This window comes from Tupaia chinensis, unplaced genomic scaffold (assembly GCF_000334495.1).
Source record: "Tupaia chinensis unplaced genomic scaffold, TupChi_1.0 Scaffold000257_1, whole genome shotgun sequence".
In the NCBI taxonomy this organism is placed as follows: domain Eukaryota; kingdom Metazoa; phylum Chordata; class Mammalia; order Scandentia; family Tupaiidae; genus Tupaia; species Tupaia belangeri.
The window spans coordinates 4,234,504-4,259,589 of NW_006159737.1; the positions used below are offsets into that span (position 1 = coordinate 4,234,504).

The window sequence follows — 25,086 nt, forward strand, 5'->3', positions numbered from 1 at the left end:
GGAGGACCGCATGGTGTATGTAAAAAAAAAAAAAAAAAAAGGACTTCTACAGCCCCTCACACGGAGTGAATGAATCATAAAGGAAATATGGAAGTAGATCATAGCAGTTACTGCTGCAATAAAAACATGATACAAGGCTCCTTTTGACAGTCTGAAGCCTTGGCCCTTCCAAACACCAAATCGAGTTTGTAGGCACTGCAGTGTCTTGTTGTCTCCAGTAGCCCACTGGGCTTTTCTTTTTTTGGGACTTCTGATTCAGCCTCTTAAGCTGAAGTGATAGATCAAAATCCCCTAGTCTCTAAGAGTGATCAAAGTCATTTAAACTTTAAATCCACATTAAAAAAAATACAGTATCATTTGTAGGGTGATTTTTTCTTGATGTAGGCAAATGGTATCACCTGCTGTGGCATCATTTTTGACTTGGAAACACATTTTTAAAGTTTTCAGCCCATGTACGCTTACTCAGCTGTGTTTGTTAAATACAATAATCTTAGCCACTGAATTTTGATGATATTTTCAACATTTTCATAAGGTAAAAATTTAGAGAAAAATATTAGTTACTGATGATTGTTTCAGCACTTGCTCAAATGAAAAGCCCTTACAGCAATATTTAATAAGATCCTAACCTTGATTATCAAGCGAGGGTATTAGTTTATTAATTCATAGTATTATATTAGATGCCTTCTTCCCCTGTACCAAACGATTACAGCTTTGAAATGACTCGCATCAAATGATCTAATCTTTGACCCAGTTTTGATTTCTTGGAACCCTTCAGTGAAATGAAATTAAAAGGAGAAAATTCTGATGTAGGATAGCATTTTTTTTCCCCTCATAAACATTATTGAAACTATTGCCATCTTCGAAATCAGTAATTACTTTCTTTTTTCTTTTTTTAGGGGAAAGGTTTTTGCTATAGGGCGCATTCTCTTGCCAGATAGACAGAAAGCAAGAAATCATGCCCTAGGTGGGATGGCCATGCCACAAACCTTCTCCTCCATTCTCCTCTTGGGATCTCCTCTCAGGCACACACAAGTGCCCAGCGTGAGTTTAAGCCACGGGGTCCGGGACTCGAACCACGGCCGACTACATGGGAGTCCAGCGACATAGCCATTACTCCATCTGCTGGTCGCCAAAATCAGTAATTTCTTTAATCACTTTCTAAATGGGAATTACTGTGTTGTAGAGAACAGTGCTAGGCACATCAGCAACCAGGAAGAAGACAGAAAAATCCAAATGTAAACCCAACCAGCAGCCCTTCTTTTCATTCTGTCTGTACAGAATCTAATTTAACTGTTTGGACGTCTCACAATTAGTGAACTGCACCTTTAAACACACACACACACGCATGCACGCACACACACGCCCCCACACACAGAATGTCAACAATGATGCTTGGCCATGTTTATACAGTTATTCTTGACTTATAATATTATAAATGTTTTTCTTTAGTTTAGTTTAGTTTAGTTTGGATTGGATTCTAATCATTTCTTACCAAAAACAATACACTTCCTGTAACTTTTATAGCTAAAAATATGTTCAGTGCCAACTCCTAGTTTTTACTCCACTGAAATTAGGAACTTGGTAATGCTAAACCCATACCATCACACGTGCACCCACATGTTTATTTTCTCTAAGGTAAAATAAAATGTAATTTTAATTAAGGAGTAATTAAAAGGATTCCTAGTATTTCAGTGTCTTATTTTAAAAAAAATAAAAAAAGAAAGAACCAAACTTGTTATTACATTGTGTTAGAAAACTTTAGTCATTTTACAGCAGAGAGATTATCCAATGATAAACTTAGAGAATATCAGGGTTGGCAGGAACTATCTAGTCAGTCCTGTTAATGAATCTACATAATATCTCTACCAAGTGCCTACTGTTTATGTGGTTGGATACCTTCAGTAAAAATAAAAGTAAAAAATACTCTCTAGACACAGATGATTACCAGAAAGAAATTTATTAACAATAGTATTACAATGGTTTCTAAAATTCACTGCCGTCTCAGTGATGAAAAGGTAAATGCCAGCCTAACCTCAGTCAGATGGTAATTACAATTAGGTTAACAGTAAATTCCAATACTGCAGTTTACAATGGACTGGAACACTGTCACAGACTATATGAAATGCATACTACAGCATGATGGAGAAACCACATCAATTGGCCACATTTTATAGTGTTTTCACAAAAAATCACTGAAAACCTACAAAATGGTGCTTGCATATCCTGTACCATTCTTTTTAAAAATCTAAAATCTGTACAATGCAGGTATGTATGGATTATATCAAGTAATATTTGCCTTTAAATATAATTTAAGACAGTTAAATATAAGTTCATGTTTAAATTCATATAAAAAATATATATAAAAATAGAATATTTAAAGGAGGATATTCATACTAAGGAACTGATCAATTAAAATAGTTTCATTGGGTATGGTAATAAAACTGAGGTATTTGTATATTTGGTAATTTTAGCCATGCATTCAATAAACCCTCTCAGCTGCCACCTCCCCTGCCCCCAAGGAAAAATAATCCTTTAAAAGCCATTAGAACCTTAAGATGTGATCTCACAATAAAGCATTTGTATAGTAAAGAAATTTACCATTGTGAACCTGAAAACAAGAAGAGAAAGTTTCCAATACTAGAATTAAATGTGCCTTTTATATATGCCATGATTTTAATTGAAAAATAATTTTATACCTATTCTAAATTTAGATTAGATACAGTTGCTCAGAAAAATAAAATATAGATACTAATAACATAATGCTATTTGTGGACATACACAAACGTGTTATGGAAAAAAAATACCTACACATTTGAAAATGCATACTGCTTTGCAAAACATTTACCTGAAGTACAATTGTACTCAGATTACATAGGGTTGTAATAACAAACAGAAGCGTTCTTAAATAATATTATCAATGAAATATAGAAAAACAATACATGAGGAATTATATTTTGTTCCTCACTTTAAAATGGTGTATTTCATCAGTTTACACTGCAGTTTCCCTTGAGTTCACAGGACAGGAGGGAATGTTTATGGAAAGCTAAATAAAGTGGTGTTTTAACTGTAAAATATTTCACTTCCTATTTTCCTCCTTGAGTCTTTTTAAATTCCCTTCTGGAGCATTCCTGTTCTTTTTCTTTCCATTACAAAGGTTAAAAAATATAGGAGGAACTGTTTTGCATAAACATTAGATTCACAAGGCCTAAGCCATCATAAACACGACATTTTCTCCTGGTAATAAACACAAGCACAATCCCTACTTGCAAGTGGAATGTAATTATTTTCCCCCCTTTCAATATTAATGTACCTATAGAGAAGATAAAATAACAACAAAGAGTGTTTTCCTCTTTCCACATAATTCAAGTGTCTTTTCTCTTCATTTTCATAATGCAAAACCTGGCTCATGGTGGTCCTAGTTTATGTTTGTACTTCAAGTAACCTTTTTCTAGCTTCACCTTTTACTCTGAAATGAACTGTTCAAGTTCATATCTTGACTTTGTAAGGCCGCAAAAGCACGCTTTTAGCTCTGTGTGTACTGCTGTGCACGTGTATGCCAGTGTGCGCAAGTGTGTGCGGCCAGTGAATACCTGCGATGCACAGGGCTTGGTTCCTAGACCCTTGTCTAGGTCACTGTCTTGTTTCTGATTCCAAATTCTGTTCTCCTGCGGTGAGTCTACTCGGTCCTTTCACCTGCACACATCCTGCTGAGAAGGATTTCAGAACAAACCTGATTGATTGGACCTCTGACATGATAAGGTGACGGGACGTGAGTTCCAGAGTCTTGTCGCTGCTGTAGTTTGTTCTGATTGCTGAAGTATTTTCCCACGGTATGGTTCTTTGATCTTTTCATTTTAATAAAATGATAATCTTTGGATAATGTTGATTTCACTACCTGCAAATCAAGAGCAAGAAAACAGTGAGGCCAAAGCAAGGACATTGGAACCCTGCACAGAGCGATATGTGAGCTCTCAAATTGGAACAGCATCTCTGTACACCTGTGTTGTACCAAGGGCACAGACAGGGTCTGCATGGCCAAGAACCAGGGTAACTTGTGTTTCACAAAGGACCATGGCCGTGACTTGAACTTCTGTCAATTTGCTTACCTCAAGGCAGCTGTCTCCAGTGCATAGGAGGACTCATCTCAGAAGATTCCTCTACCACACTGCTGCACGGTGGGAGTGTGTGTGTGTGTGTGTGTGTGTGTGTGGCCAGACACGCTAACACACCGTTTGATATAGAGATGATGCTGGGTGTCCTTGCCAGGTCAGTGATTCAAACACACTCTAAGCCCATGATGGCATCTTTCTAAGGAATGGCACCTTAAACTATTTTTAGAGAAAAGAAAACGTATTTTTCTTTTGCAGACCCATAACTTGACACAGTTACAGTTACTGGTTTCATTTCTCTGAGCACTTGGGAATCTGGAGCAGCTTAGACACGACTAAGCTAATAACTTTGTGTATCTGTAGACATATAGGTAAGATACAGCGTTTTATTCTTTGGATAGGCTGTGTTTTAAAGGTATTTCTGAAGCATAAAAACATAATATATATGTATGTATATATATGTGTGTGTATGTATACATATAAGAGTTTCCTTTCCATCTCTGCCCCTACTCCCAGCCACTCCAGAAGCAAAATGTTTGAGGGTACTTAAAAATTGGATGGAAAATTGAATTAACATATGAGTTTATTTTATTCCAAAAATTTTTTGAAATCCATGTATGATTTTTTTATGATATGCATTTTCTATGAAATTTCTGAAGACCTCTCACATGACTAGTTTCTTTCCTTTCTTTGGATTCCATTCATGACTATTTTATGAATGTGTATATATGTATAGTGTATATGTATATATACACTATACATACACACACACACACACACACACACACACACAGTGAGAGAGAGAGAGAGAGAGAGAGAGACATACAAAGAGGCTATATTTACATTTTACAAAATATTTTCCTGGTAGAATCCTATACCTGTCCACTTTAATTGTCAGGTTGTTAGAATTCAGGTTGTTAACACCAGTGATGCAGTGGGTGAGGTAAGAGACTGAGAGAGTAATTGGAGGGCAGATAGGGAAATAGGAAAAAAAGAGGATGAGAATGAGAGGAAATAATGGCAAAGATGTTTTGAGTGTTTTTATAAATAAACAGCAAATCATGCATTCCATCATTTTAATTCAATGGTTAAACATTTTTTCTGTCCCTATTTGGACACATAAATATTATTGATGACTAGTGAAAGTGACAGTAACTCATACAGATTTTAAAAAATTCTTTAAGGGGAACCAGCAGTTAGCATAATAGCTATGTCTCTGGGCTCCCACGTAGTCGACCGTAGTTCGCGTCCCGGACCCGGTGGCTTAAAAAACTCATGCTGGGTGCGTGTGCATGCGTGCCCAAGATCCCGAGAGGAGAATGGAGGAGAAGGGATTGCGGTGTGACCATCCCCCCTGGGGGGTGATTTCTTGCTTTCTGTCTCTATGTCTCTCTCTGTCTGTCTGGCGAGTGCATGGGCCCTATAACAAAAACCTCTCAAAAAAAAATTCTTTAAGTGCTGTATACGTATTTTCTGATCTCATATAATAGAATGCAATGAAAACAGTTGCAAAAAACAGAATTATTTTTAAAGAAAGTCACATGATATCTATGTGGAAGATCAGTATTTAGTTACATTGTATGAGCCATTTTAGAAGAATTATTCAAAAAGCAAATTTGTAAAGATTTATATTAGTGACCTATTAGTGGAGAAATAATAGGTGATTTAAAATGCATTATTATTATTTTTGGTCTTAACTTTTTGCTTTTAATACAATGAATGTGGTATTTTATAACCATAAAAATATTAAAGTCATTGTATTTTGAAGAAAAGACCTAACAGTCATGTGTTTTAAAACTGATTATACCCTGCTATCCCCAAAGGAAAGAACTGATTTCTTGTAGCTATGGGACGTTACACTTTCCCTGATCAGGAGATGCTTAGACAATGCATAAGGAGTCCAGTGAAATCAGCAGGTTGGGAGTCCGTATGGATTGGAATTTAGAGCTCAATTTGCACATAACCACTGATCAATATTCCAGGTCTCGAGGTTGCAAGTTTCTATTATGTGCAGATCTTTTCATCCCTATTTGGTTATACTAAAACTCTAGATATGATAGGCAAGAGAGATGCACTGATGTTTTTCTGAAGGCTTTGCCCATTTTGGAAGTGGTTTATACTCGCAGCAAGACTAGTGAATATTTTTCAGAAAGTTTATTTAAGAAAACACTTAAACATAAATATAACATTCAACCTTGAAATAATATTATTCCAGCATTCTGAAGCCAAAATAAGGTTAATTTTGTTTATATAATTTTATCTTAAGTTCAAGCTTTTGTAATTGCTTAATGGTCTGCATGCTAATGACATGTAAAATAGAAAAAGGTTTATCCCAATGCAAAAGGTCACAGTTCTTTAAACATTATTTTAATATTTGTGTGACTTCAGGGTTGAATTTAATGTTGCATTATAAATGCTGAGTTATGGTAGTGTAGATGCTTATAATAATCATTTATGTGATTCATAAATTAAATATTCAAAAACACATATCGGGCTGGCCCAGTAGACTGGTGGTAGGGGAACTAGATCCCACATAGCCAAATGAATGTTTGACTCCCCGCTCTGGTGGCTTGAGAAACATGCTGGCATGTGCGTGTGAGTGCCCCAAATCCTGACAGGATGGAGAAGTGGAGAAGAATGGATCATAGTGTGACCATGAGCCATTGGGAGCTGCGTCTTCCCTCTCCCACTCTCTCTCTGCTTATCTGTCTCCCTCTTGCTAATGCACATGTCTTTTTGGCAATTTACAAAAAAACAAAAACAAAAACAAAATAAAAATAAACAGACTCCCCAATCTATATTTCTCCAGTATTTGCTCAAGAATATAGCTTTCACTCAAGAGAGTGCCAATATTTTGCCAGACTCAATGGGAAGGTTGATTTATTTCTATTTATTGAGATCACTAAGTTGATCTTTGAGAAGGGGAGACAGGAAGGTAGATGGAGTCTTCCCAAGCTTTGGAGGGCCAGGCAAATGCCTCCCAGAATGCCAGTACTCCCATGAAGCTATTCAAAATTGACACCTACACACGAATGTCAGTGACTGGCCTGACAACACCCAATTCACTTGGTTTCTTTGTAAGTCAGCCTGAGCCATTTTGTAATAGAACAGCTATTTGAACAGTAACTCTGTAAAGATTTATAGTAGTGACCTTTTTGTGGTGAGATTATAGGTGATTTTAGATACATTCACTTCTATTAAAACTCTTTCAGGAATACAATATTTTTTTTTTTTTGAGAGATTTTCACTGTAGGGTGCGTGCACTCGCCAGACAGACAGAGAGAGACATAGAGACAGAAAGCGAGAAATCACCCCCCAGGGGGGATGGTCACGCCACAATCCCTTCTCCTCCATTCTCCTCTTGGGATCTTGGGCACGCACACACACGCGCCTGGCGTGAGTTTTAAGCCACCGAGTCTGGGACTCGAACCACAGTCGACTACATGGGAGTCCAGCAACATAGCCATTATGCTAACTGCTGGTCTCAGGAATATAATATTTTTCAGGGATAATAAAACATGTTTCCTATTCTTTTAAGTCACTACTTCCCTGATACTGAATCTTGAAAGCTGACAAATCTATATGGAGAAAATGATTTCAGTTTTGATTTGTCCAAATATAAATGTAAAAAAACCTTCTGAAATGTTACTGTGAATTGAATCTAGGAGCACTTAAAACGAACCTCAAAAGGGCTGGCAGGTGGTCTGGTATCTGGCTCTGGACTCCCACATAGCTGACTATAGTTCGAATCTTAGGACTGATGGTTTGCTTTCTCACTTTCCCTTTCTCTCTCTCTGGTCTAATTAAAATAAATAAATAAATGAATAAATAAAAATCAAATAAATAATGGAAAGACCCTTGAAGTAGAATATTATGTGATGCACCTCTAGAATATAGACTTCATTTCAGGAGTACAAAATGGTTTATTATCTTAAAATATTTTATTACAAAAAAGTACCAAAGAATTATGTGTAGCTATGTGATTGTAAACCCTTGAAACCCAAAGAAATCTACTGAAAAAGAATTAGTTATTATAAAGTTAATATTTAAAAATAGTATAGTTTTTGTATAGTCTATTAATAATTAATAAGAAATACAGTACAAAAAAGTTCTCATTACAATATTAGAACAATTTGGTTAAGTTCAACATAACTTATGGATGTGTGTAAGGAGTACATCAAAAGTTTATCTAAAGAAACAATAAAAAAGAGAAAGATCTCATGGAAAGATGGCAAATCTCCCAAAGTTAAAATGCTACTCCAATTGTAATCACAGCAGGATTGGGGAAAATGTGACAAAGAGATTCTAAAATATATCTTAAAGAAAAAATGTAGAAAAAGAGTCAAGATTATTTGGGGAGGGGCAAAAACAGTGAATGGGGGGACTCACAATACCGGATATTCATTCGTCAATATGAATTGAGTCTGCTATCATGACTCATCATGATTTAACTGTATTCTCAATCTACCTGAGGACTGCTGTCACGAACTGCTGATGCTCTGACTCTTGACAACTTTCTTCGCTCTTACCCCCTCAGTGGTTCCTTCAGGAGCCCCCTTTCCATGGTAAACAGTCTCTACAATAGTCATCATTGTTGGTGAAGGTTTCCTTAACTTTCTTGCCAAAATGAAAACTTTGCTTCTGCAGAAGAACTTTGCTTCTTTCCCCCACCTTCCTCTCCAGTGTGTGTGGGTAGGAAGGGGAAAGGAGAGGGTAAGCGGGCAGCTAACGTGGTGCTAGGCGTCCTACTATGGTCATGCTCTCTAAGTCCCAGGTGCAGTAAACACCTAGTACGACACCAGGAGGCAGCCTGTTTACCAGCCAGAAACACCACTTTTCCATCCCCGGCATTTCTCTCGCTCTTAGGAGACTCATGCTGTCCAATGACAGCTTCTCTAACACCTGTCCAGTATTGCCATCCACCAACTTCTCAGACATAGTTCTAATCCTGTTATCATCCTAGGCATTAACATATTTCCAGAAACCAAATTCAATCAGCCACTCATCTTGCAGTCATTCAGTCTTTCAAGGGGCAAGAAAAAGAATGGAAGAGGATATATCTTCTAGCAGGAGGATTCCCAGGTTCAGATTGAGGAATTCAGTAATGCACAGGCCTGTATAATGCCCTGACAGGCAGGCACTCCTGCCACACTCATGTAGTGATGAGGGTAGGAAAGTCTCCTAGGAAAGGACTTGACCTGTGTCCTCTAGCCAGTTCCCCATTCACCTTGGCATGCCTCTCCTCTGAAAAGGTGAGATTTCCTGGGTTCCATGGTAACCTTGGTAACTGTAAGAAAATACTAAAAATGCCTAGTCATACTATGCTTAGGATGACTATGCTATAGTATAACTCATTGGAGATAGGCTTTGGGAACCCTGTAACTGACAATACACACAGGTAAAGAATAAGTCTCTGCACAGAGAACTGGGAAGATTTGGAACCCTGAGGATGCACATCTGGCAGAGCAGGAACATGGTCACCAAACTAGTACCTTGCGAAGTTGCATATGTGAGGTCTTAGAGAGGCAGAAAGACACCAGAGGTGGCCGCCTGTGCTGGGAGTTGGCTGGTCTCAATCATCTGTGAGCCTCCCATGGGAGGACCTGTAATACTTGCACACCTAGGGTTTGAATGATAGTAGGTGAGGCAACATACTGTGTTGAAATTCTGTGTGTTACTTTTCCCCATCATCAGAGACCAGAAATCTGAATGTATACAGTTTAGCATAAGGGCTGGTCATATATTATATGCTCAATAAATTTTTGTTAAACAGGCAACTACATGGGAGGACTTTAAAAGTTCATAAAGAAATGAAATTAAAGTATGAGTTTATTTTGGTACAAAAAATTTTGAAATTCCTGCATACTTTTTTTCATAGTACATATTTTTTATGACTTTTTGAAGACTCTTTATATTTTACCTTGTATTATTGTGTTAAGACTAGCAATTTCTTTGTAGGCAGAAACCTTAAACACTATGCTTTCTAGAACTTGATGGCAAAATATGAATTAAAGACTGAATATAAGTAGATTTCAACACTGAGATGGAAAGAACAAAACTGTTTATACTGCAGATTAAAACAAAATTTAAACTAATGTTCTCTAAAATGTTTATGGTAAAATAAGGTAGTTCTTTTTTTTCTCTTAAAATATTTATTTACTTATTTTACTTGTTATTATTATTTTGTAATTTGACTGGAGAGAGATAAAGGGAAAGTGAGAAAGCAAGACATCAGCTCCAGAACTCAACTGCAGTCAGCCAAGTGGAGGTCCAGCTCCTTAACCACTATGCCACCTACTGGCTCCAAAATAAGATAGTTCTAAATTAAAGCTCAATGTCATATAAATCCAGTTACCATAGATGTTGATAGCTTTTTTTTTTTTTAAGAGAGATATTTTTGGTATAGGGTACATATGCTTGCTGGAGAGACAGAGAGAGACAGAAATACAGGGGATATGGCCATGCCATAATCCCTTCTCCTTCATTCTCTCGGGATCTTGGGCACACATGCACATGTGCCTGGCACGAGTTTTAAGTCACCAGGTCTGGGACTTAAACCATGATCAACTACATTGAAATCTAGCGACGTAAACTATGACATGTCCTGGTCTCTAGAGCCTGATGTTTTTAATTGCATGGGATTAAAATAAAGATGGTAGGTGTCAAAGGAAGCAATGTACCAAACTATCAAAACAGTCTCCAATGAGAAGAGAGGAATTTTTTCTTTTATGGTATTGACTTATTTTTACATTTTTATTATGACCAAGAATTCATGTAATTCTTTTGTAATGAAAAAGCAGAAGACAACATAATGTTGTATCTAAAATTTAGTAATTTATTTTTTCGGTATACATAATATCCACCTGTCAATCCTCAGCATTCTCTGCATTCGGAAACACATGGAGTAATTCAGATATGGTCCCTACTCTCAAGGAAACTATATAAAGACACATGTCTAAGATACTTGAAGTAAGAACAAGAATGAAGTGACTTCAAAGGCATTGTCTGAGACCAGCTCTCCATGGACAGGCATCATGGTGTTCCTGTGTAATGAATAGTTCCTCAGTACATTAAGAAGACCTAGTATTAATTTACGGTGGGTCTGAGAACCTGTTCACACGGCTCTTCTTTCTTTGTACTTACTTGTAAAATTCAGTATCTGTTCATTGCTGTCAAACTGCTATCTCTGAGTTTCAAAATCATACCTTATTTGACCTGTTCTTCTAGACTTCAAAGTAAAGAAAAAGGAAGTTAACTGTATTTTTCAGGGTTGGAAATGTCATCCAGTGAAAGATGTTTGATACCTGTACGGTAAAAAGCAAATTGCTTCTTTCCTTTGATCTCATGTGTGGAAATGTGCCCATTTGGGTCCTCCCTCAAGTCAGAGGACCCTTTGGGGTTATTAAAATCCAACTGAAGTGTCAACTCAATGTGACTTTGAAAGAGGGCTGTTAGCAATATAAATGTTATGTTACTTTGGCTGCAAAATAATAATGATAAACAACAAAAATGAACCATTAGAAAACATCTGTGAAAGATTTAGGCCTTGAAAGAGAGACAAACTCTCTAGCTGTTTGTGTGCAATGTTTCCCTCAATCAGAGACAAATTCTAATGGTTTGACACATCCGAATGCTTCTCTCATTTTGGGAGTAGATGACTTGACCACTGGAAAAGAGACATGGCTATCCAGAGGGGAAGGTATCTACCTCATCTAGTTAATTCCACATCCATGTATGATTTGGCAAATGTCTACATTTCAGATATGAGTGTTAAATGACATTTTTAACCACTTTAGTCCAAAATAACTTCTTACTTTTTAAAGTTATTTCTCTTTGTGAATTTGCTATGTCAGAATATGTTTAAAATGAAAAAGACCTGGTGAAAGGCACTTAGTCTCCAGAAAGTGAGATGCTTTGTTAGATCAGCACTGTTTTATAATTACAAATTTTATAACAAAAATGATTTTTCCCAGGCCAGCCAGATAACATGGTGGTTAAGCCTGCTAAATCCCACATGGCTGACTATGCACTTCGAGTCTTGGACTTGGAACTTGGAAGACAAGCCAGGCATGTGTGAATGGAGGAGAAGGGCCTAAAGCATGGCCATGCCCTCTGGGTGTGCTTTCTCACTTCCTCTCACTTTCTGTCTGTCTCTGGTGAATGCACATACCCTATAGACATATAGCAAAATGTGTGTATTTTAAAGATATTAACCAGCAGGTGGTGTGGTGGTTAAGGTGCTGGACTCTCACATGGTCGACAGTGGTTCGAGTGCCAGTCCTGGCTGCTTTCCTGGCAGCTCTCTCTTTTTCTGTCTTTCTTTCTGTCTCCCTCTGGTGAGCATGCATACCCTGTAGCAAATTTAAGAAATAATAATAATGATGAATAAAATCAAATGAATAATTCTTTAAAAAATATTAACTATAGAAATTTAGGAAGGCCTATCTTTAGAGTAGAAATGAAGTGCTATAAATATTATGGGGTTTGTTGACAATCACATTTTTCTGTGACTCAGTGAAACAAGAATTGGTATTCTGTACTGATTTATAGCAGTAAATTTTACAATTTCATAGTTCTTGTATGCTAAGAGATCTCTCACTTTATGACAGTGAATCTTTCCACATCTCCAAACAATTAGAAGCTTAAGCACACAAATATTTTAGAGAGCATGAAAAGGCTACAATTCAACTTGATTGGTTTTAGCTAATGGCTGTTCTTTTTTATTTTTGAGAGTTTTTTGCCATAGGGCGCGTGTGCTCTCCAGGCAGAAGGAGAGAGAGAGAGAGAGAGAGAGAGAGTCATAGAGACAGAAAGCGAGAAATCACCCCCCAGAGGGGGTAGCCACGCCACAGTCCCTTCTACTCCATTCTCCTCTCTGGATCTTGGGCATGCATGCATATGCACCCGTCATGAGTTTTAAGCCACCGGGTCCAGGATGCGGACCGCGGTCGACCACATGGGAGTCCAGCGACATAGCCATTACACTAACTGCTGGTCTGCTAATGGCTGTCTTAAGACTTCTCAAACAAGTGAAAAATTAAATGAATAATTCTTTAAGAAATATTAACTATAGAAATTTAGGAAGGCCTATCTTTAGAGTAGAAATGAAGTGCTATAAATATTATCTCAGACAACAAAACATATGTCACAACTTTTGCTATTAAATGCATGTAACTTTAACACCCAAAATTAATTTCAAATAAATATTTATCAGAAGGAGTTAGTACAATGTCCATTAACTACTGCATCTAAAATAACTCTGACTTTTCAGAAAGCCAATGCAAAAAGGAAAGGCTTGGTCAACTGGAAAAGCTTCAGGCAGATGACAAGCAAATACCTTTCCTAAAACTGATCTTGACTAGAATAACCCCCAAAGATCTTGTGATGTGGTTCCAGACCCACAGAATAAAATAGAACACAATTTTTATGATGCAAGTGTTCCAAAATCTCCCTAGACTGGCTTAGAGGGATGTTCTGAATACAAATGTATTCTGTGATCATGAGTGGGAGTCTCAAGTAGAATGAAAGTAATCACTTTCTAAGGTTGGCAAATATGAGATTGGCCAGGAAAAATGTGCTAATGTAGTCTTTTCTTTTTTTTTAAGAGAGATTTTTGCTATAGGGCATGACACAGAGACACAGAGACAGAGAGCAAGAAATCACCACACACCCCCACTCCCCCAGGGAAGGCCATGTTGCAATCCTTTCTAATCTATTCTCCTTGGGATTTGGGGCACACACACATACATGCCTGGCATATTTTAAACTGCCAGGTCCAGGACTCAAACCATGGTCAACTATGGGGGAGTCCAGTGATGTAACTGCTACACCATCTGCTGGTCCCTTTGTAATGTAGTTTTTTAAGAGAAATGTAGGCCCGTGGATGGTGGTGTACATGGTAGAGCACTGCTCTGCCATGCTGGAGACACATGGAAGTCTGTGGTTCCAGTCCCAGGTTCTGGGCACAGGCATATACCAACACCCATGCTCATGGCTAACTGGAAGGTTGGGGGTGGGAGGCAGTATGTACACATGAGGAGACCTTGCTGAGGAGGCCTGTTTTTCTCTTTCTCTCCCTTATTCTCATGGAAGAAATAAAATAAAGAGATTCTCTCTCTCTCTCTCTTTTTATTTTATTTTTTGTCTTTTTAATTTTTTTTTTTTTTTTGCTATGGGGCACGTGCGCTCGCCAGACAGAGACAGAGAGACAGAAAGCAAGAAGTCACCCCCCGGGGGGGATGGCCATGCTGCAATCCCTTCTCCTCCGTTCTCCTCTCGGGATCTTGGGCACGCACACACACACGCCCGGCAAAAACGGCCATAGGTGTAAGCCACCAGTGCCGGGACGTGACCCGCGGTTGACTCCCTGGGAATCCAGCGACATAGCCATTACGCTAACTGCTGATCTCTCTCTCTATTTATATATATATGTGTATATACATATACATATATATATATATATAATATATATATATGTTATTGAAATATTTTTTAAGTTAAAAAATGTAGTTAATGTAATTATTGTACATATTTATGGGTACATTGGTTTTCTTTTTTTTTTTAGTACATGAACATAATGTGTAAAAATCAAATCAGGGAAATCACTTCACATTTACTATTAGTTTGGGTACCTCTCTCCTAGCCTCTTGAAATGTACATAAATTGTTAACTATAATCACCCTATTGTGCTATACAACCTTAGAACATATTCTTCTTAACTATAATTTTATACGAAACATTTTTTGTTTAATTTAGTTGTTCTGCAGACGGTACTGAATCCAAGACTCAGTCACAAAATTATGACCAGCTGAAAAAGTAGTCTCAGAATTCACAGAAATGGAATAAAAATAAAGCAAGAAAGAATAGCTGGAAGCCAGTTCTTACAATTCATAATTCCACTTCAGGACATCACAAAATTTTGACCAATAATAGGGAATTATTTCATTTTGCCCCCTTCAGCCCTCCCCCCCATATTTAATTATGGCCACATGAAATAAGTTGTGTTTTGATTGAAGGGAGTCCAACTTCTGAATGGGTCAAAGATGCTGGGGATTAGGGGTGAGATTAAAATTTTCTTTAGGAATGAGTTTAGTTTTGACGTTTCCAGATTTGCGATCAGCATTTTGTCTGTCTCCTACCCTTCCTCTAGATCCTAACTCTTCATACACTTTCAACTCAGTCTCTGAAATTCCTGACCCTAAACAGAGTTTAGTCTTGGCCCTGGGAACGAATTCTGCTCTGAAGTGGAAGGACTATGAGAAGGTATAGACTAGTAATTTACTAATTTAATATTAAACTATTGGTTCTATCTTGCACTTCCAAGCAATTTCCCAGAGACCAACTCCCTTGCCTTAGACTCAGTTTCCCAAGTGACTGAATATTTATGTTACTGTTATTTTTGAAAATATTTGTGACCCTCTAATTAAAAGCAAAGTTCCTTCCTCGTTCTATTTCCTATCTCTTGGGTCTTGGGATCTATTTGACTTTAACTTGCACTTACTTGTTTCCATTTATATCTCTTGAACTTGAAATTTTAGAGTAAGTCATCAAGTATTACTTAGAAACAATTTATAGGGACTCATATTTTCATTTGTGGACCTCACTGGAGGGATCTGCTCAGCTCTATGCTGGTGGCTTTTTTCTTCCTTTTCTTCTTCTTTTTTATTTCTTTAAAATTTTTTTTTTAGAGAGAGAATTTTGCTATAGGGTGTGTGCACACACAAGAGAGACAGAAAGAGAGAGAGAGAGAAGGAGAGAGAGAGTGAGAAATCTGCCCCCTCCCCAGGGGAGATGGCCATGCTGCAATCCCTTCTCCTCCATTCTTCTCTCTGGAGTTTGGGCACACACACACACACACACACACACACACACACACACACACCCTTGTCGGGAGTTTCAAGCCATCAGGTCTGGGACTCAAATCGTGGTCAGCCATGTGGAGAGTCCAGTGCATTAGCTATCCATTGATCCCAAGGGAGACCTTTATCAGACTGTTGAGTTTCTTGTCAGCAGTGCTCTCCAGTCTCCTGTCTGAGGTGGCATATGCCTGACTGCTGCATTCTGGGAGATCTGGAGAGAAATTTAGGCCTTTGCTTCCAGGTGCCAACTTCACCTCATCTTCCTGTTTTCAGCCTCTAGATTAACTTGTCCTTTGCTACACATGTGTTTTGGAGGCCAGCGCCTACAGTTAAATGTCAAAAGATAGCTCATGTGCTGATGTAGGTTCTTGACTGAGTGGACAAAAGTAAGGGACTGTGGGAGGTCTACCAATCTTGTGCATAGGCTTTTAACCAATTGCTCTCTGCCCTGTGCATCGGTTCTCTCTGGCTATGAACCATAAAGAGGGCACATGAGGCAAGCATGCCCCACATCCTGTTGGGAGTTCTCCTCTCTAGGCACTATAGGTTGTAACTTTGGCCTACTCAAACTTCATAAAATGAATTCAGATTTCTTGTCTATTAGTCATTTTTCAGTCTGTATTTTTTTTTTGAGGGGGTGAATAATTTTCAGTTTTAAAAATCTTTTTCTTGGGATTTCAAATGGAAGAGAAGGCAAATGCTTGTGGTCAATCTTCCACAGTTAGCCTGTAAAATCCATGCAAGATTTTAGACCTTATCCTTTATGCCAGTTCTCTGAAAGTGTGTTTAGTGAGGTGTTAATAGTTATGATTAAAAAAAGAAAAGCAGTCCTGTGGTCAAGAAAGGTGGAGAAAAACTGGGTCAACCCAAGCTAAACAGTTTCTTTACTGTAGGAGTATTGAGGTCCTTTAATATACTAACATTATTTGAGACTCCATAAGGTAAAGATATATACAGAATTTTCCTAACCATAGAATATGTTTTCACCAGGCTAGAGTAGTAAAACATAATGTAGCAAATGCTAATCAAAGCAATTCAGTCTGTTTTAGCTTGGCTCCTAAGACAGATTATAAATTCCTAGATCTGGGGGTTTAGGGAGATGATTGTGAAGTACTAAATGGTCAGCATCTCCTTCTTAGGCATAGTGATGTTCTAGATTCAAGTATTGCAAAGGCTGAGATGTACAGGTGCCTCATGGAAATTATAGTATTAGTTCAACATAAAGTGACTGATGTTGTCTTTGTTCATCCTCCATTTAGTGACCCTTCCTAAGAAAGAGATCCTGACTTAACCGGCATTACCATCATTCAATATAGGGTGCTTCCATTGAAGAAGAATTCATACCACATCATCTCAGAAAAGGCTGGGCTTCCTCATGGCCAATGAATTCATTCTCACTGGGCACTAATTTCTAATCTCATCATCTAGTAGAAGAGGTTGGAAATCACTTGCAGGTGATGGAACAGGCACTAATTATTTTATTCAGAAAGCACTGTTTGGAACCACAATCCTAAAAGGGAGTGGAGGAATGGTGGACAGTAAAAGCTTCCATGAGTCCTCTTCAGTACAGAGCTACAGACCTGTGGAAAGATTTTAAGTAACAACATTGGATTTGAAATACTGAAACATTCTTCTGGTTGGGGCAAGAAGGATGGATTCAAGCAGTGGAAACTGGAGGCTCAGAGAGGAGAATATTGTGATGGACTAGGGCAAACAAATGATAGGAAAGAAGATCATCTTGTTCTTTCACCAGCAGCCTACAAACTACAAGCATCTTTGATAATCCTTTTCCGTTATAGGATGCCTTGCTCCAACAGTCCTATTCTTTCTTGTAATTTTAGCATACTCCTGGCTATTGATTCTTTCCCCTTTGTTCATAAATATGCCAAAGTCTTTTCTCTTCTAAATCAAACATTTCTACTTTTCTATTTTTACTCATTGAGAAGTTTTACCAGTTCCCCTTTCCCATTTCCTATACCTATACAACCTATTATATATAGTCTAATTCTGGTCTTTAATATTTTATTGAAATTAGTCAAAAAATTTTTTTTGTAATTTTTAATTTAGTGGAGTTTAATTAAGTAAATCTTAATGCAATTCAAATAGTGCCCTTTACTAGACCAACTTCTGAGCAACTCCACATAGCCTCAGTCAAGGTCAGCTTGGGATTTTAAGTTCCAGTAAGGGAACATGATGTGAAAAGATGAAACTGAAGGAATGCAGTAGAAAGACAATTTGGGGTGATCACATTCTGAGGTGGTCTGAACTTACTTTTAAGAGAGTTAAGAAGGAGGTTCTCAATGACAAAACCAGTAAATTTTTTGAAATTCTTATCTTAATAGATTTATATATTAAAGTTCACAATTTTAGTCCTGTCTTGATCTCTTCTTACAAGTTTTTACTCCATCTTTCCATAGTACCACTCTCTATTGGAGCTTTTCCTTTACTAGTTCATGCTCTAAATTCAAATGCTCCTATTTCTCAAAATATTTGAAGATATTGATGTTTCCAGAAGTTTCTTCCTCAACTCTTCTATGACTCTTATCTCCAGTCTCAACCTGTCTTTCTAGCTTCCTGTTTGCATATCCAATTACCTGTTGGAGATCTCCATCTGGATGTCCTACAGGCATCTCCAGCAAAACATGTTCATTGCTTTCCCTAAGCTGGTACCTTTTGTTACTCTCTGTCTCAATTGCCATTTTGGCTCTCTATTCAGTCACCAAAGTTATGAATCATCTTTGATTCTTCCTACTCACTCATGCCACAGATAAGATCTATAGAGATTATATTTTAAATAGGGCTTATATTTTTCTCTCTTTCTCTCTTTTCCACAGGGTTTTTGCTAAAGGCTGTGTGCACTTGCCAGAGAGATACAGAGAGCAAAAGAGTGAGATTGGTTCTATCTTGCACTTCCAAGCAATTTCCCAGAGACCAACTCCCTTGCCTTAGACTCAGTTTCCCAAGTGACTGAATATTTATGTTACTGTTATTTTTGAAAATATTTGTGACCCTCTAATTAAAAGCAAAGTTCCTTCCTCGTTCTATTTCCTATCTCTTGGGTCTTGGGATCTATTTGACTTTAACTTGCACTTACTTGTTTCCATTTATATCTCTTGAACTTGAAATTTTAGAGTAAGTCATCAAGTATTACTTAGAAACAATTTATAGGGACTCATATTTTCATTTGTGGACCTCACTGGAGGGATCTGCTCAGCTCTATGCTGGTGGCTTTTTTCTTCCTTTTCTTCTTCTTTTTTATTTCTTTAAAATTTTTTTTTTAGAGAGAGAATTTTGCTATAGGGTGTGTGCACACACAAGAGAGACAGAAAGAGAGAGAGAGAGAAGGAGAGAGAGAGTGAGAAATCTGCCCCCTCCCCAGGGGAGATGGCCATGCTGCAATCCCTTCTCCTCCATTCTTCTCTCTGGAGTTTGGGCACACACACACACACACACACCCTTGTCGGGAGTTTCAAGCCATCAGGTCTGGGACTCAAATCGTGGTCAGCCATGTGGAGAGTCCAGTGCATTAGCTATCCATTGATCCCAAGGGAGACCTTTATCAGACTGTTGAGTTTCTTGTCAGCAGTGCTCTCCAGTCTCCTGTCTGAGGTGGCATATGCCTGACTGCTGCATTCTGGGAGATCTGGAGAGAAATTTAGGCCTTTGCTTCCAGGTGCCAACTTCACCTCATCTTCCTGTTTTCAGCCTCTAGATTAACTTGTCCTTTGCTACACATGTGTTTTGGAGGCCAGCGCCTACAGTTAAATGTCAAAAGATAGCTCATGTGCTGATGTAGGTTCTTGACTGAGTGGACAAAAGTAAGGGACTGTGGGAGGTCTACCAATCTTGTGCATAGGCTTTTAACCAATTGCTCTCTGCCCTGTGCATCGGTTCTCTCTGGCTATGAACCATAAAGAGGGCACATGAGGCAAGCATGCCCCACATCCTGTTGGGAGTTCTCCTCTCTAGGCACTATAGGTTGTAACTTTGGCCTACTCAAACTTCATAAAATGAATTCAGATTTCTTGTCTATTAGTCATTTTTCAGTCTGTATTTTTTTTTTGAGGGGGTGAATAATTTTCAGTTTTAAAAATCTTTTTCTTGGGATTTCAAATGGAAGAGAAGGCAAATGCTTGTGGTCAATCTTCCACAGTTAGCCTGTAAAATCCATGCAAGATTTTAGACCTTATCCTTTATGCCAGTTCTCTGAAAGTGTGTTTAGTGAGGTGTTAATAGTTATGATTAAAAAAAGAAAAGCAGTCCTGTGGTCAAGAAAGGTGGAGAAAAACTGGGTCAACCCAAGCTAAACAGTTTCTTTACTGTAGGAGTATTGAGGTCCTTTAATATACTAACATTATTTGAGACTCCATAAGGTAAAGATATATACAGAATTTTCCTAACCATAGAATATGTTTTCACCAGGCTAGAGTAGTAAAACATAATGTAGCAAATGCTAATCAAAGCAATTCAGTCTGTTTTAGCTTGGCTCCTAAGACAGATTATAAATTCCTAGATCTGGGGGTTTAGGGAGATGATTGTGAAGTACTAAATGGTCAGCATCTCCTTCTTAGGCATAGTGATGTTCTAGATTCAAGTATTGCAAAGGCTGAGATGTACAGGTGCCTCATGGAAATTATAGTATTAGTTCAACATAAAGTGACTGATGTTGTCTTTGTTCATCCTCCATTTAGTGACCCTTCCTAAGAAAGAGATCCTGACTTAACCGGCATTACCATCATTCAATATAGGGTGCTTCCATTGAAGAAGAATTCATACCACATCATCTCAGAAAAGGCTGGGCTTCCTCATGGCCAATGAATTCATTCTCACTGGGCACTAATTTCTAATCTCATCATCTAGTAGAAGAGGTTGGAAATCACTTGCAGGTGATGGAACAGGCACTAATTATTTTATTCAGAAAGCACTGTTTGGAACCACAATCCTAAAAGGGAGTGGAGGAATGGTGGACAGTAAAAGCTTCCATGAGTCCTCTTCAGTACAGAGCTACAGACCTGTGGAAAGATTTTAAGTAACAACATTGGATTTGAAATACTGAAACATTCTTCTGGTTGGGGCAAGAAGGATGGATTCAAGCAGTGGAAACTGGAGGCTCAGAGAGGAGAATATTGTGATGGACTAGGGCAAACAAATGATAGGAAAGAAGATCATCTTGTTCTTTCACCAGCAGCCTACAAACTACAAGCATCTTTGATAATCCTTTTCCGTTATAGGATGCCTTGCTCCAACAGTCCTATTCTTTCTTGTAATTTTAGCATACTCCTGGCTATTGATTCTTTCCCCTTTGTTCATAAATATGCCAAAGTCTTTTCTCTTCTAAATCAAACATTTCTACTTTTCTATTTTTACTCATTGAGAAGTTTTACCAGTTCCCCTTTCCCATTTCCTATACCTATACAACCTATTATATATAGTCTAATTCTGGTCTTTAATATTTTATTGAAATTAGTCAAAAAATTTTTTTTGTAATTTTTAATTTAGTGGAGTTTAATTAAGTAAATCTTAATGCAATTCAAATAGTGCCCTTTACTAGACCAACTTCTGAGCAACTCCACATAGCCTCAGTCAAGGTCAGCTTGGGATTTTAAGTTCCAGTAAGGGAACATGATGTGAAAAGATGAAACTGAAGGAATGCAGTAGAAAGACAATTTGGGGTGATCACATTCTGAGGTGGTCTGAACTTACTTTTAAGAGAGTTAAGAAGGAGGTTCTCAATGACAAAACCAGTAAATTTTTTGAAATTCTTATCTTAATAGATTTATATATTAAAGTTCACAATTTTAGTCCTGTCTTGATCTCTTCTTACAAGTTTTTACTCCATCTTTCCATAGTACCACTCTCTATTGGAGCTTTTCCTTTACTAGTTCATGCTCTAAATTCAAATGCTCCTATTTCTCAAAATATTTGAAGATATTGATGTTTCCAGAAGTTTCTTCCTCAACTCTTCTATGACTCTTATCTCCAGTCTCAACCTGTCTTTCTAGCTTCCTGTTTGCATATCCAATTACCTGTTGGAGATCTCCATCTGGATGTCCTACAGGCATCTCCAGCAAAACATGTTCATTGCTTTCCCTAAGCTGGTACCTTTTGTTACTCTCTGTCTCAATTGCCATTTTGGCTCTCTATTCAGTCACCAAAGTTATGAATCATCTTTGATTCTTCCTACTCACTCATGCCACAGATAAGATCTATAGAGATTATATTTTAAATAGGGCTTATATTTTTCTCTCTTTCTCTCTTTTCCACAGGGTTTTTGCTAAAGGCTGTGTGCACTTGCCAGAGAGATACAGAGAGCAAAAGAGTGAGAGTGACCATGCTGTAGTCCCTTCTCCATTCTCCCCTTGGGATTTTGGGCATGCATGCACATGTGCCCAGTGTGATTTTTCAAGTCATCGGGTTTGGAGCTTGAACCAGAGTCAGCCACATGGGAGTCCACAGCCTTAGCCATTATGCCACCTGCAGGCCCTTTCCTTCTCTCTTGTTTCCCATCTCTGTCTGGTTTGAGTGGGCCATTACCATTTCTCACTCGACTTCTGAAAAAAAAAATCTTCTAACTTCTCTTCTTGACTTAGTCTTCTTCAGATCACCTCATCTCACTGTTAGTCTTTATTTAAAACAAAGCATTATTGCAATACTACTGTCTTTAAAACCTTTCAGTGAGGGCTGGCTGGTACCACTGTGGTTGGGCATTGGACTCCCACATGACTGATTGTGGTTTAAGTTTCAGACCTGGAGGCTTGGTTTCTCACTGTCTCTCTCTCTCTTTCTCTCTCTCTCTGTCTGTCTCTGTCTTTCTCTGGTGAGCTCATGTGCCCTACAGAAAAATTTAAAAGTAATAAATAAAAATAAATAAATATTAATAAAAATAAATAAAAACCTTTCAATGGGTCTCTAGCATCTACAAGATAAAGTAGAAGCTCGTGCCATGATCTGGCTTTCACCTGATTTTTTCCAGTTTCCTTTTGTAATTGATATTCTACAATATACAGACTTGTTTGTGATTCCCTGAGAATATCAGATTATTGTACAGCTATGATTCTTATTGTCCGATGTAGTTGGAATGATCTTCCTTCCACTATTGCCCTATTGTTTTGACTGTGGATTTTTCATCCTTCAAGTAGGACAGTTTTTGAAAGAGAGGGGAACATTTAATCCAAAGATTGGGTTAGGTGAGTCTTCTTAATATGATCACAATATTTTATTCATATGTCTAACATGCTGCCTTACATGCTCTTTTACAATGTGAGTTGTTATGCGACCCTCTGCAATGCCTCAAGAGAAAAGAGTTTGTTTAATTTATTTTTGCATCACTACTATTTCACTCAAGAACTGGACTCACAAAACAAATGTTGGATAATTAAGTAAAAGGATAAACAAGGTCAAGGCAATCAGAACAGAGCTCAAGGGAAAGACTCGGGAGAACGTTTAGTATATAAACAGGGCTTGGTAATTGGTTGGTTGGAGGCTATTAGGAGGTTGGAGAAAAATAAACAGGAGTCCAAGGTGGTTCTAGTTTGTAAATGGTAGAGTACAATATGAGGAGGGTCTTCAAAAGGTTCATAGAAAATATGTATTAGAAATCTATCTATGGATTTCAAAATTTTTTGCACTAAAATGAGCTCGTATTTTAATTCTATTTTTCATAAACTCTTTGCAGTCCATTATAGAATAAATCTGGAAATACCGGAGTAGTAGAAAGTTTAAAGGGATAGTAATTCTCCCTTTGGGACGCATTGCTTTGAGATACCTATGGGAGTTCGATAAGACGTTCTAACTCATTTAAGATAGTAGAACAATGCATACATAGAGAGGTAATTCAAAACATCTGTTGGGTTAAATTGTCATACTAACTTACTAAAAATAGCCACAATTGGGGCCAGTAGGTGGCATAGTGGTTAAAGCACTGGACTCCCACATTGTTCATTGCAGTTTGAGTCCTAGATCTGGCAGCTTGAAAAATCACACTAGGTGTGCATGTGTGCCCAAAATCCTGAGAGGAGAATGGAGAAGGGGTTTTGGTGGGGCCATACCCCCCAAGGGTGACTTCTTAGTTTCCCTCTCTCTGTCTCTCTTTGGCAAGCACATGCACACTATAGCAAAAAAACTAAAAAACAAACAAAAACAAAAACTAAAAAGTCATGGTGATAGTTAAAATTCTGGAATCTTCTATACCACCTAACTATATTTGGATCACTTGTTTTTCCTTCCCTAAGAGTCATTACTTACATTTTTAGACAGATAAATTTAAAGAGCCTTTTTTCTTTGTGTTAGATAATAAACTTTTTTTTTTTTTTTGGAGAGATTTTCACTGTAGGGCGCGTGCGCTCGCCAGACAGAGAGAGACATAGAGACAGAAAGCGAGAAATCACCCCCCAGGGGGGATGGTCATGCCGCAATCCCTTCTCCTCCATTCTCCTCTCGGGATCTTGGGCACGCACGCACACGCGCCCGGTGTGAGTTTTAAGCCACCGGGTCCGGGACACGAACCGCGGTCGACTACGTGGGAGTCCAGCGACATAGCTATTACGCTAACTGCTGGTTCCCAGATAATATGCTTTTGAATTATGAGGGAGAATGATAAAAACTTTATTTGGAGACCAGATAATCTCTTGTTTATTGAATAAAAAAAATTAAGAATGTATGATTAAGTAACAATGGAAAAAAATCTCTAATAAAGAACTAAAACTCCCTTATTTTCTTATTATCTTGGTGCCAGAACCAAAGGAAACCTGCTGCTATTAGTACTGGGCAGTGAGTTGAGATGATTTTTGTTGGTTGAGTCAAAAGTTGTAGCTACATTTGCAAGAAAACAAAGATATTATATAAGATGTACACAGCCTATTAGGCTAGGTAATAATCACATAACAATTAGCCAGGGATTTGCCCATTCTGCAGCCAGGTTTTGATTGATACTGTTGCATCATTTCCCAGTTTTAACTTGTTCTCAGTATGTTTGCCACATAACTAAAGCCATTATCCCAAATCTGTTTTGAGCCAAGAGCTACCTGGATCCTGTTTGTTGCCCTCCATAAACACTGGGAAAACAAAATTCCATTTCCACCCATGAAGAGAAACACCTGCTTTCATAATCAGCAGGCACA

At 37.9% G+C, this 25,086-nt stretch overlaps 1 protein-coding gene across 1 annotated transcript in view; it reads right to left on the reverse strand.

The window, feature by feature from the left end:
- Positions 1-2,779: 2,779 nt before the first annotated feature.
- CPED1 (cadherin like and PC-esterase domain containing 1) overlaps positions 2,780-25,086 on the reverse strand; it is a 341,161-nt gene continuing 318,854 nt past the window's right edge. The window contains exon 23 of the mRNA XM_027772159.1: positions 2,780-3,895. Coding sequence (XP_027627960.1) covers positions 3,677-3,895 — 219 coding nt within the window. The 3' untranslated portion in view covers positions 2,780-3,676. The remainder of the gene's footprint in view (positions 3,896-25,086) is intronic.